The sequence below is a fragment of the Sinocyclocheilus grahami genome, unplaced genomic scaffold (assembly GCF_001515645.1).
Source record: "Sinocyclocheilus grahami isolate Dianchi unplaced genomic scaffold, SAMN03320097.WGS_v1.1 scaffold439.1, whole genome shotgun sequence".
In the NCBI taxonomy this organism is placed as follows: Eukaryota; Metazoa; Chordata; class Actinopteri; order Cypriniformes; family Cyprinidae; genus Sinocyclocheilus; species Sinocyclocheilus grahami.
Window position 1 is genome coordinate 436,672 of NW_015505618.1, and position 11,900 is coordinate 448,571.

At 37.0% G+C, this 11,900-nt stretch overlaps 1 protein-coding gene across 1 annotated transcript; it reads right to left on the reverse strand.

The window, feature by feature from the left end:
* Nucleotides 1-4,418: 4,418 nt before the first annotated feature.
* LOC107551971 (nectin-1) lies at nt 4,419-11,238 on the reverse strand. The gene is made up of 7 exons (XM_016233777.1): nt 11,148-11,238; nt 9,788-10,129; nt 9,208-9,510; nt 8,478-8,583; nt 5,039-5,175; nt 4,526-4,616; nt 4,419-4,434 (listed from the first exon to the last, which is right to left on the reverse strand). Exons 1-7 carry the CDS (start codon nt 11,236-11,238, stop codon nt 4,419-4,421), a joined length of 1,086 nt encoding a protein of 361 aa, XP_016089263.1.
* Nucleotides 11,239-11,900: the final 662 nt, after the last annotated feature.

Consider the following 11,900-nt stretch of genomic DNA (forward strand, 5'->3'; position numbering starts at 1 on the left):
GTTCAGGTCTGGTGAGTTTGCTGGCCAGTCAAGCACACCAACACCATGGTCATTTAACCAACTTTTGGTGCTTTTGGCAGTGTGGGCAGGTGCCAAATCCTGCTGGAAAATGAAATCAGCATCTTCAAAAAGCTAGTCAGCAGAAGGAAGCATGAAGTGCTCCAAAATTTCTTGGTAAACGGGTGCAGTGACGTTGGTTTTCAAAAAACACAATGGACCAACACCAGCAGATGACATTGCACCCCAAATCATCACAGACTGTGGAAACTTAACACTGGACTTCAAGCAACTTGGGCTATGAGCTTCACCACCCTTCCTCCAGACTCTCGGACCTTGGTTTCCAAATGAAATACAAAACTTGCTCTCAGCTGAAAAGAGGACTTTGGACCACTGGACAACAGTCCAGTTCTTCTTCTCCTGAACCCAGGTAAGACGCCACTGACGTTGTCTGTGATTCAGGAGTGGCTTAAAAAGAGGAATACGACAACTGTAGCCAAATTCCTTGACACGTCTGTGTGTGGTGGCTCTTGATGCCTTGACCCCAGCCTCAGTCCATTCCTTGTGAAGTTCACTCAAATTCTTGAATCGATTTTGCTTGACAATCCTCATAAGGCTGCGGTTCTCTCGGTTGGTTGTGCATCTTTTTCTTCCACACTTTCTCCTTCCACTCAACCGCGTAGATTTTTACAAAGCTCATCAGTCTGAAAAGCGAGGTGTGCTCTGATTGGCCAACTATCCAGTGTGGTTTGATTGGCCGAATACCTAAAGCTAATGATGGAAATGTTATGGAGATCGGAGAAATGACAAACAAGCGCGGCATTGTAATCTACTCTCCAGGATCAGGAAACAGTCCTCCATAAAATGTGCTGCACACAAATGAATATTTGGGTTGAAGTGTTCTGGAACAGTGTTGTAAATACAACTTAATCACAGATTTGTAGTTGTGTCCTCTTTTGGAAGACCAAACAAAGTAGTTTCGCTTTCACAACAAAACACACGGTGGCCTTGAGTGAGTGGCGACCGGAGGCTAGAGTGAGCAGAGTGCTAGAGTGAGGAACGGCCGGTGGGCTTGCGGCAACCAAATGTGTCGACCCCGGACTGGACTCCGCTTCATCCACAGTGAAAGCCGATCCGGCGATCCACAGCGCGAAGTTGATGTATTCCCTCAGCGACCAGCACGGATCAGCTCTAGGCATGACGAAGTGGATATCGTCCTCTTTTGGAAGACCAAACAAAGTAGCTTCGCTTTCACAACGAAACACACAGCGCCTTTACGACATGGCAGCAGCAACAATACTACAGCGAGAATCAAAGTTATGCCTTCTTTCTTTGCATGGACATTTGGACGGCGTTATGCAAATCTTCCCACATCGTGATGTAGACATGTGGGGACGTGTTACAACGAGTCGTTTTAGGTAGGTGTGGCTGACTCTTAACTTTTATAAAGAATATCTCTTTGGATTTGAGACTTTAGTCTTTGCAACTTTACAGATATTTTTTATGCACCAAGAGCTTGTAACACTCCAAAGAGAAAGGAAAACTTGAAATCGCATCATATGACCCCTTTAAGCACATTCTTTTAGCAATTTAAAGAGCTGATTCAGGTTACTGGATCACAAAGAGTGATGCTGTTCCTGCCTAATCTTCCTTATCTGCCTAACAAGCAGAACAGCCTGCAAACTGAACCATGCAGATTGTGTCAGGACTTTTGCAGGCTTGAAATATAATATCACTCCCTCTTCATATTTAAGAGGTACTTTCCACCTCATCAAAATCTACTTTCAATTTATCTTACTTATCTTATCGGAATCCTCTTCTTACCAGTCATAAATAACTAAGTTTGTTCCAATCAGACAAAGGCAGGTCCGGTCATTTGGAACATCTGGTTCAGGATGGAATGCTGATCCACACACAGTTGTCGCCGTCACTGTCTCTGATCAGAAAGCTCTCCATTCCTGTGATATCAAAATATAACATTTAAACAAACAGACCACTGTTACTGATTTACGGTTAAAGTCAAAAGTTTACATACACCTTGCAGAATCTGCAAAATGTTAATTATTTTACCAAAATAAGAGGGATCATACAAAATGCATGTTATTGTTTATTATACTGATCTGAGTAAGAAATTTCACATTAAATGTTTACATATAGTCCACAAGAGAAAATAATAGTTGAATTTCACAAGATTACATACATGATTCTTAATACTGTGTTGTTACCTGAATGATAGACAGCTGTGTGTGTGTGTGTGTGTGTTTAATGATAGTTGTTCATGAGTCCCTTGTTTGTGCTGAACAGTTCAACTGTTCTTCAGAAAACAAATTCTTTGGTTTTCCAACATTTTTGTGTATTTGAACTCTTTCCAACAATGACTGTATCACACACAGGACAACTGAGGGACTCATATGCAACTATTACAGAAGGTTCAAAACTATATACCTAAATATCTAGTTTTTAATGATAGTTGTTCATGAGTCCCTTGTTTGTGCTGAACAGTTCAACTGTTCTTCAGAAAACAAATTCTTTGGTTTTCCAACATTTTTGTGTATTTGAACTCTTTCCAACAATGACTGTATCACACAGGACAACTGAGGGACTCATATGCAACTATTACAGAAGGTTCAAAACTATATACCTAAATATCTATATATATATATGACATATTAATTTGTAAATTTAATTTAAAAATATGTCAGATGAGCAAGAACTCATGGCCTTTTGCAAGAAACATTCCTTTGAGCCACATCAGTTCATGTTGAAAGCATGAGCCTTATTAATATTTAACTCGTTATGATTTATGTCTATATGGTTGTACAGGGTTGTAAATGAATAGGAGAGACTGGATTACCACTTTCATCCTAATCATCACAGCCATTCACCTGTCTTGTTTAGAGCGCTCCACTGTCCTGTAGGAAAAGTTTAGGCAATTTTAGCTTATATTATCATATATAAAATCTAAATATTCACACTACAGTTCAAACGTTTGTGGTCAATTAATTTTATTTTATTTTATTCAAGCCATCATGCATTACATTGATAATAATGAAAATAACAGTAATCAGCATATTAGAATGATCTCTGAAGGATCATGAGTCACTGAAGACTGGATGCTGATGCTGAAAATTCAGCTTTGATATCACATGAATATATTCCATTTTGAAACATACTCAAACAGAAAAAAACATTTATTTTAAATTGTAATAATATTTCACAATATTACAGTTTTTCTGTATTTTTAATCAAACAAATTCAGCCTTAGTGATCATAAGAGACTGTTTTCAAAAACATACATGGACCATTTTACAGATGTCCTCCTACTACATTTCTGGACTTGTTGAACATTTTAGTTGCGTTGCTGTCTATGGAGGGTCAGAGAGCTCTCAGATTCCATCAAAAATATCTTAATTTGTGTTCCGAAGATGAACGAAGGTCATACGGGTATGAAACGACATGAGGGTGAGTAATTAATGACAGAATTTTCATTTTTGGGTGAACTAACCCTTTAAAGGGGTCATCGGATGCAAAATTCACTTTACAAGTTGTTTGAACATAAATGTGTGTTGGAAGTGTGTTTACACAACCATCCTATAATGATAAAAATCCACCCAGTGTTTTTTTTTTTTAAATCCCCATTTTAAAATCCCCTTTCTCAAATCAGGCTGTTCTGAGATTCCTGGCAGAATGTCATAGTTCTGCACAGGCCCCTCCCACGCTAGTTGATTGACAAGGCCTTCTTACCATAGACCCGCCCTGAGTGCGCTGTGAGCTGTCCGCCATTATGTCCACTCCAGTGCAGGGGAAGACAAGAATGTCTCCGATTAAGCGATTGAGGTGTTTTGTTGTTGGATGTAATAATGAACATAGCAGTCGTCATTTACTCCCGACATCTGAGCCGCTGAAGACGCAGAGCGTTACTTTCATTTTTGAAGGGAATAGGCAGATCCCGATCGACCTAAATATGTCTATGTTCGCACAAATCATTCGTGATCCAGCTTCATCTACAGTAGAAGTGAGTATAAGGATTTTTTTTATGAATCTTTGCAAACTGCCTTTCCTAATATGTGCTAGTTAGCAAGTTTCACAGCTGAAGTTTACTGCCTGCTCGTCACCCGACAGAAGAGAGGGGCGGGGTTAGCAGAGCTCTTTAGCATTTAAAGCAACATGGACTAGAACGGCATGCTGAAAACAGAGCAAAAGGGTGTTTTTTTACACTACTATTGAGAAATTTTAACCAAAGCATGTTATAGACTTTTCATGCCGTGTGCCGTGTTGCTGCCGTGTGGTTTGAGTTTGAGCTCCGTCAAGTTAATTCTTTGTCGTCTAATTTTTTATCTTAAAATCAATTTTATACACCATCCTTTTTCAGTTTTATAACGTGTGAATATATCCCCTATCGTATTCTACAACAAAAACAATTACCACTCCTCATAACTGCACATTTAAAATCAAATACTGTATATTATAATTACAAAAGCTCCAAACTCTCCTGTCACATTGAAGTAAAAGAAGTGTTCAAACTCACTGCTTGAATTTGAAAATCACACCAGCAACAGCAGCAAGAACAGCTAAGCAGCTGACAAAACCAAACAGACCCCAACAGATGGTGCTGGATTCTGGAAAGATGGAGACAAGTAAAAAATGTCAAGTTCACACATCTGCAATGTTACTGTTATTCTGAAAAGGCAGACAAATGCTATAGCTGTTTGTACAGACATGGGTTGTCACATTTTAGATTTATCCTGGATTATCACACACAGGATTGAAATTATGATGATACATGAAATTCGGTTAAAACAATCACAGTTTCACAGTTTTACACAAACAATATGCACTTATTGTAGACTTTTAATTTTTAAAAATAGTTTTATCTAAGTGTTGCATTCATTCTTATATCTTACTGCCAAATGCATAAATGTAATTTCATAAACTGAAATTCAGCATTCTCAATTCAGTTCTGAGAAGCACACAACTTTTTTCATAGCATAAACACTTCAAACAACATGTACCTTAAATTATAAAAACAAAATAGACTCACCAGTATGAACATTCACATACAGAGAACCTAATGAACTTCCATACTGGTTTGAAGCATTACAGATGTACAAGCCATTAAAGTCAGAGGACCATTTTGGGACAGGAAGCTTGTTGCCTTCATAATAGAGAGTATTGTCTCTGTTAATAGAGATAGATGAAAGATCATTGAACATGTTCTGCTAGTACATAACAGTACACATGATGCTCCGTAGTAAAATATATCTGAATAAAAACACTGAAACAAAAATGGATAACATCTGGAAAATTCAACTAGCAAACACTGGCCAACACCTCAGCAACTTGGTGGAACACCCTAACATTGCATCTGTCTCTCTCTGAAACATAAAACCTTCAAGCAACTAAGCCTACAACCTTTGCACTTGGCAAGACACAATAACAGTAAGTCGGCATGAAATTAAAACGGACCTTATTTACTTTCTTAATGCATGCTACTGGTCTTATTGTGAATGATTCAGCCATGCATTTCATTTTTAACCTTGCAATCTTTAATCAAAATGTCGTAACTTGTTCTCCCTGTGATATGACTCACTTGATATCTTTGACGCATGTACATCCATGTTGCAATTATGCCAGTCACATTCAGATCTTCCTCCATTCCAATATGCACTGCTGACTCTTCACAAACCAATCAACAACCGATGGATAAAATGTCTTGTCCCTATGTTTTTTGTCTTGCTCCCTAAGCTGTTTCACATGGAAATATGTCCCAGTATAGTAGTAAAGTCTACAAAGAGATTGGCAGTTTAGCCAAAATATGCAAATGTAACTTGTCTTCTTTGTGCAGGTGTTAAAAAATGGTTAGTTTATAGAATAACAACTCCCACTGAGATAGATGCACTCTGAAAAAAGATGGTTCTTTAAATGTTCTTTACATGCAGTAATGGTTTTATTTAGAACCATAGCATTCTGAAGAACCCTTTCATGCTGAAATGGTTCTTTGTGTTAGGGTTTAGGGTTCTTTATTCCCGCCCTTTTGTTTTTCTGTATCTGTAACTGACAAAGCACCTCATTACTGATTTTCTGGAGTTCAGTGATCCAACTACAGACTGTCAACACACTCTCAACAGGTAAACGATTTCATTCTTAAAATTTAAATACAAATTTAACTTTAAAAATGTAACTGGTTTCCAAACAAACATGTTATTATCTTTTTTTTGTTTTTTGGTCACATATAAGTGTGTGCAGCTCTGCTAAGCTGTGGAAACTTCTCCCATCTTCTCCACTAAGTAAGTAAAAGAGACAATGAATTTATAATTCATATTGTTAGATTTTTTTTAATTATTACTTGGGTTTATGTATAAACATACCCAGTCACAAAAAAATATTAAAACTATCCCATGACTTTATATCACTTTTTTTCTTTTAAGATTGTGAAGGGCTCATATACTGTCCATTTTTGCTTTTGGCCTTCATAAACATAATTGTTTTTACACAAACACATGGACACACTGTAACTCTAAACTCAATTGTGTATTTCAGAGGTATCACATCCTACAACCTCATCATCTGTAGAGAAGAATCGCTACTTAATCACACCAAAATGATGGACGTTAAGGCATCATATTGACTGGATTGTGATTGTTTCACTGAAAGTTGGTCTTAATCACATCTATTTTTTGTTATTATTTTGTGTTTTACTTCTTTATGAATTTATTCATGTTCAATTTTAACTGTCATTCATTAATGGTTTCAGCTAATAACTGTTGTTAAGAGCACTGATAATTTTGCATGTTAAAAAACATCATTCACACAACATGCTGCTGTTGTGGTTATTGTTGTTTTAATGTAAAACCCTAACCGAGGCTACACTCTAAGATGCCTCATCACTGATTTTCTGGAGCTCAGCCATCAAATTACACAGACTGTCAGCACACTCTCAACAGGTAAATCATTTCTTTCTTAAAATGTCTATAAATTATAACTTTCAAATGCTAATTGGTTTCCTATATCTTTTCTCTTTTTAGTTTAAGAGAGCATGTAAGTGTGACCAGCTCTATTCAGTTAAGGATACTCTCATCTTCTTCACTAAGTAACAAATGTAACTTGTCTTCTTTGTGCAGGTGTTAAAAAATGGTTAGTTTATAGAATAACAACTCCCACTGAGATAGATGCACTCTGAAAAAAGATGGTTCTTTAAATGTTCTTTACATGCAGTAATGGTTTTATTTAGAACCATAGCATTCTGAAGAACCCTTTCATGCTGAAATGGTTCTTTGTGTTAGGGTTTAGGGTTCTTTATTCCCGCCCTTTTGTTTTTCTGTATCTGTAACTGACAAAGCACCTCATTACTGATTTTCTGGAGTTCAGTGATCCAACTACAGACTGTCAACACACTCTCAACAGGTAAACGATTTCATTCTTAAAATTTAAATACAAATTTAACTTTAAAAATGTAACTGGTTTCCAAACAAACATGTTATTATCTTTTTTTTGTTTTTTGGTCACATATAAGTGTGTGCAGCTCTGCTAAGCTGTGGAAACTTCTCCCATCTTCTCCACTAAGTAAGTAAAAGAGACAATGAATTTATAATTCATATTGTTAGATTTTTTTTAATTATTACTTGGGTTTATGTATAAACATACCCAGTCACAAAAAAATATTAAAACTATCCCATGACTTTATATCACTTTTTTTCTTTTAAGATTGTGAAGGGCTCATATACTGTCCATTTTTGCTTTTGGCCTTCATAAACATAATTGTTTTTACACAAACACATGGACACACTGTAACTCTAAACTCAATTGTGTATTTCAGAGGTATCACATCCTACAACCTCATCATCTGTAGAGAAGAATCGCTACTTAATCACACCAAAATGATGGACGTTAAGGCATCATATTGACTGGATTGTGATTGTTTCACTGAAAGTTGGTCTTAATCACATCTATTTTTTGTTATTATTTTGTGTTTTACTTCTTTATGAATTTATTCATGTTCAATTTTAACTGTCATTCATTAATGGTTTCAGCTAATAACTGTTGTTAAGAGCACTGATAATTTTGCATGTTAAAAAACATCATTCACACAACATGCTGCTGTTGTGGTTATTGTTGTTTTAATGTAAAACCCTAACCGAGGCTACACTCTAAGATGCCTCATCACTGATTTTCTGGAGCTCAGCCATCAAATTACACAGACTCGTACCTAATTGACACGTTGTTGTTGTTGTTGTTGATTTTATGTAAAACCCTAAAAGACACTTCAAAATATTATAAGACCAGGCAGATAGAGGGGTAAAAAAACAATATTAATAAATAATATATACAAATATTAGTAATATTAATGATATTAACATACTAATATTAATGAAAAACTATCATTAAAAAGGTTATTTATAACACCAATAACAATTACTAGCCACTATACACTTGAATTATTTAGCATTTGTTGGACAGCCTGAGAAATACATTTATAGTACCTTGTCCAAGAGCAGCTGGTTGGTTCTGGGTTACTATCCACTATACACTTGAATTCTTTAGCATGTGTTGAACTGTCAGGAATTATAACCACTGACGCAGGAGGATCTAAGAAAAAATAAGCAGCAAAATATATCCATAAACACTATTTATTTGTGAAAATAAAGCCTTAATTTTTACACTGCAGTTTATAGAGTAATAATTTTGAGAATAGTGATGCCTTCATGCTGTTTCAGAAATGTGAAAAATTATTTAAAAATATATACATTTAATTAACAAAATTGTTGGCGAACATAACATGTATTTCTAGCATGAGTCACTCACTAAAAGTTTCATGTGGTGTTCCTCATGGCTGCACGCAAAACAAATACACAGCACAACCTGTGTAGTCTGATTAAAAAATTATGAGCTGGTTCTTTTAATGATTAATGCAGACTCACGAACTTCACAGAATTTCCCAGACTGAACCAGTCTGACGAATCATTCTCTAAATGTAGTCACAGAATCCAGCTACTAAATCAACATATGAGTAATTTCCTTAACTGTAAGTTTGTGTCAGTGCATTACTGCTTTATTTATACACTCTAAAAAATGCTGGGTTAAATACAACCCAGCATTTTTTAGAGTGTAGCCATTAAACAACTCAGTTTCTGTGCAACCAAAAAAACAAATGTGAAAGGCACGTAACAGTCGTATGCAGATTGTTGGTTAATACACCATATGTGCACTTACAATGGATGTTTATTGTGTAGTCCAGCACAAGTTCTTCTTTTAGAGTGCCATGTTTCACCATGCACTGGACATTCTTCTTATTTAAGTGTTTGAATGTGGCCCCCAGTAGGTAGGACACAACAGTAACAGTCCCATCTGGGTTCACTGTATGATTGGTTATTGTCCTGAGGGAGTTATTCAGATCTCCTAATCTCCACATCACTTCTGCTGGAGGCCGAGCATTAGAGGCAAAGCATGATGCCAAATTCATATCTAAAGAACCAGCAACAGGCTCCTCCCCTCTCACATTAACCGCAGGACGAGCTACATAAAAAAAAAACAAAAAAAAAACAATGAATTTAATTAATCATTAAATTTGAACAATGACTAAAGTAGCCCCGCCTGCTTGTGGTCCTTTCAAAATTACAAGCATTCACTTTTACAGTTATCACTTGACACAAACCATTTCTGCAGGAGGAAAGTCTGGTAGCAAGCATGGAATATTTCAATTAACTCCACGATTTCCATCATTGTTAGGCATGGAAACACAGAGATATATGCAGGCATTATGACACAGAATAACATGTACAAGCCATCTTACCAAAAACTGTGACGTTGATGTCCGTCTCTAATGGCCCACTAGGGTATAGGTTGAAGGTGCATGTGTAGATCCCTTCATCCAGTAGCCTCATTCTAAGCAGCTGAATTGATCCATTTTTCTCTGCAAAGTTCCCAATAAATTGTACTCTGTCCTCTAATCCATTCCTTTGTTCAGTTTTGCCACCTTGTCGAATGACAAAGAAGGCGTCCTCCTCAGGCTTTTCTCGTGTTTTTTTCTTCCATATAATACGAGTTAGATCATCATCAGTTTTAGTAAGCTGACACAACAAAGTGGCATTTTCTCCATATATGACTGTTGTATCATGACCAATAACCTTTACACCTGGAAAATACATAAAATACATTTTAACAAACATTGCAGAACCTGGAAGTGTAGAAGTAGAGTATAATTATATGAAAGAGAATGGAGCATAAAAAATGTAGTAAAATGTTGTATACACTTAAAGGCTAGAGTATAGTACACAAATAGCTTACACATAAAAACCAAAGTGGGTTTTAGCAGACAATGTACAGTGTGTAGCTGAGTTGGGTCACCAGTATTAAAAATTAATGAGAGAAATTTAAACTACTACTATGGTGGCTTTAAAAAGCATGTCACTCCTTCCAAATAAAAACATCAATCACCAAACTTTTTTTTGTTGCTTTTTTTATGACAGCATCACTGCAGCTGTTAGAAGCTCCAGATACCATAGAAACAGCCTTAAATTGAAATGGTGTTGTGAAACTTCCCAAGATGGCCACCGAGTGAAATGACTCTGGAAAGGGACTTTGGCTTTTTTCAGTGGTAGTGGTTCTCAATGCATGCAGCCGTATCTCTTGTCAGATAGGACTAAACAGACACAGTGACTGTGAAATTGTTCTAGCAGAGTATTTTTATGTCATACTAGCGTGTGGTGTTTCAAACGCTTTGAAACAGTAAATCATTTTGTGAAGCAATTGGTTCAATCCATCACTAGTCTATGGGTGTATTCACACCTGTCTTGTTTGGTTCGATTGAATCGAACTCAAGTTCGTTTCCTCTCTTGGTGCGGATCTTTTGGGCAGGTGTGAATACAGCAATCGCACTCGGGAGTGGACCAACCAACCATATCGAGACCGAGGTGGTCTCGGTCCGCTTCCAAACAAACTCTGGTACGGTTGAATGGATGAATCAATGAATGGATGACCTTAAGCACACGTGTGGTTTTGTTTACAGTTTCTGGTTCACTTGCAAAAAAGGCTGTGTGAAAACGAATTGTATTTGGTCCGGACCAATGCAAGTGAACTAGCGGACTTTCCTGGTGTGAATACACCCTAAAGCTGTGTCCCAAAGTTAAGTGCGCACACTTTGAAGGCCACACCTCCAAAGTGCACGAAGGACTCTCCCAAGTGCATGAAGGACGCCGCCTTCGCAGGAGTTCCTAATTGTGCCACCAGGGGTTCCCGTCGCATAGCAACAGTGCGAGAGGAGAGCTGCCATCCTGACAGGACAGGTGGAGCCAGAATTGTTTTTTGTTTTTATGATTTACGTCATAATGGAGGAGATGGTGATGTACCTCAGGCTTAGCCAAGACCGAGGACAGGTGAGTTACACTGGTTTGCTGCATCCTTAAATGCGGGATTACAACTTTAAATGCTGGTATTGGCTTGGAGCTTACTTGAATAATGTAATGATACATGTGAAAAACTACAAAATACAGGCACACAGCAGTTCAAATGCTGACTGATATCTTACAGTACAAAGGTGCAATTTCATATAGTTTATTGTCTTGACCATGGTGATCATATGTAGACGGGTTTGCAACCCGGATTTTTTAGGCAGTTAAGCATAAAATAATAATAATAATAGAGCATTGTTCAGCTCAATGTACATCTCAGTGACAGCTGAACAGTGCTCTGTTTGGCCGGTCCGAGTCCTTCGGATGCAGTCTTTGATATTGTTAGCAACAATTTGTTAATATTCTGACAATAAATGTTGTTACTTTCATTTTCAAAACAATCAGTGGTGGTCTGAAAGGAAATACATTCGTTAAGTATTCTCGTACAAATGTGAAGTACTAAGTTTTCTTTTTTTTCTCACAGGACAGCAACACTAAAAATATGGTCTTTTACAA

Coding starts and splice junctions, on each gene's coding strand:
- LOC107551971 (XM_016233777.1), bottom strand. CDS start 11,238: ATGCGACGGGAACCCCTGGTGGCACAATTAGGAACTCCTGCGAAGGCG. Junction 9,511..9,787: donor CATCAACGTCACAGTTTTTG/GTAAGATGGCTT, acceptor TTTTTTATGTAG/CTCGTCCTGCGGTTAATGTG. Junction 5,176..8,477: donor ACCAGCTGCTCTTGGACAAG/GTACTATAAATG, acceptor CTCTATTAACAG/AGACAATACTCTCTATTATG.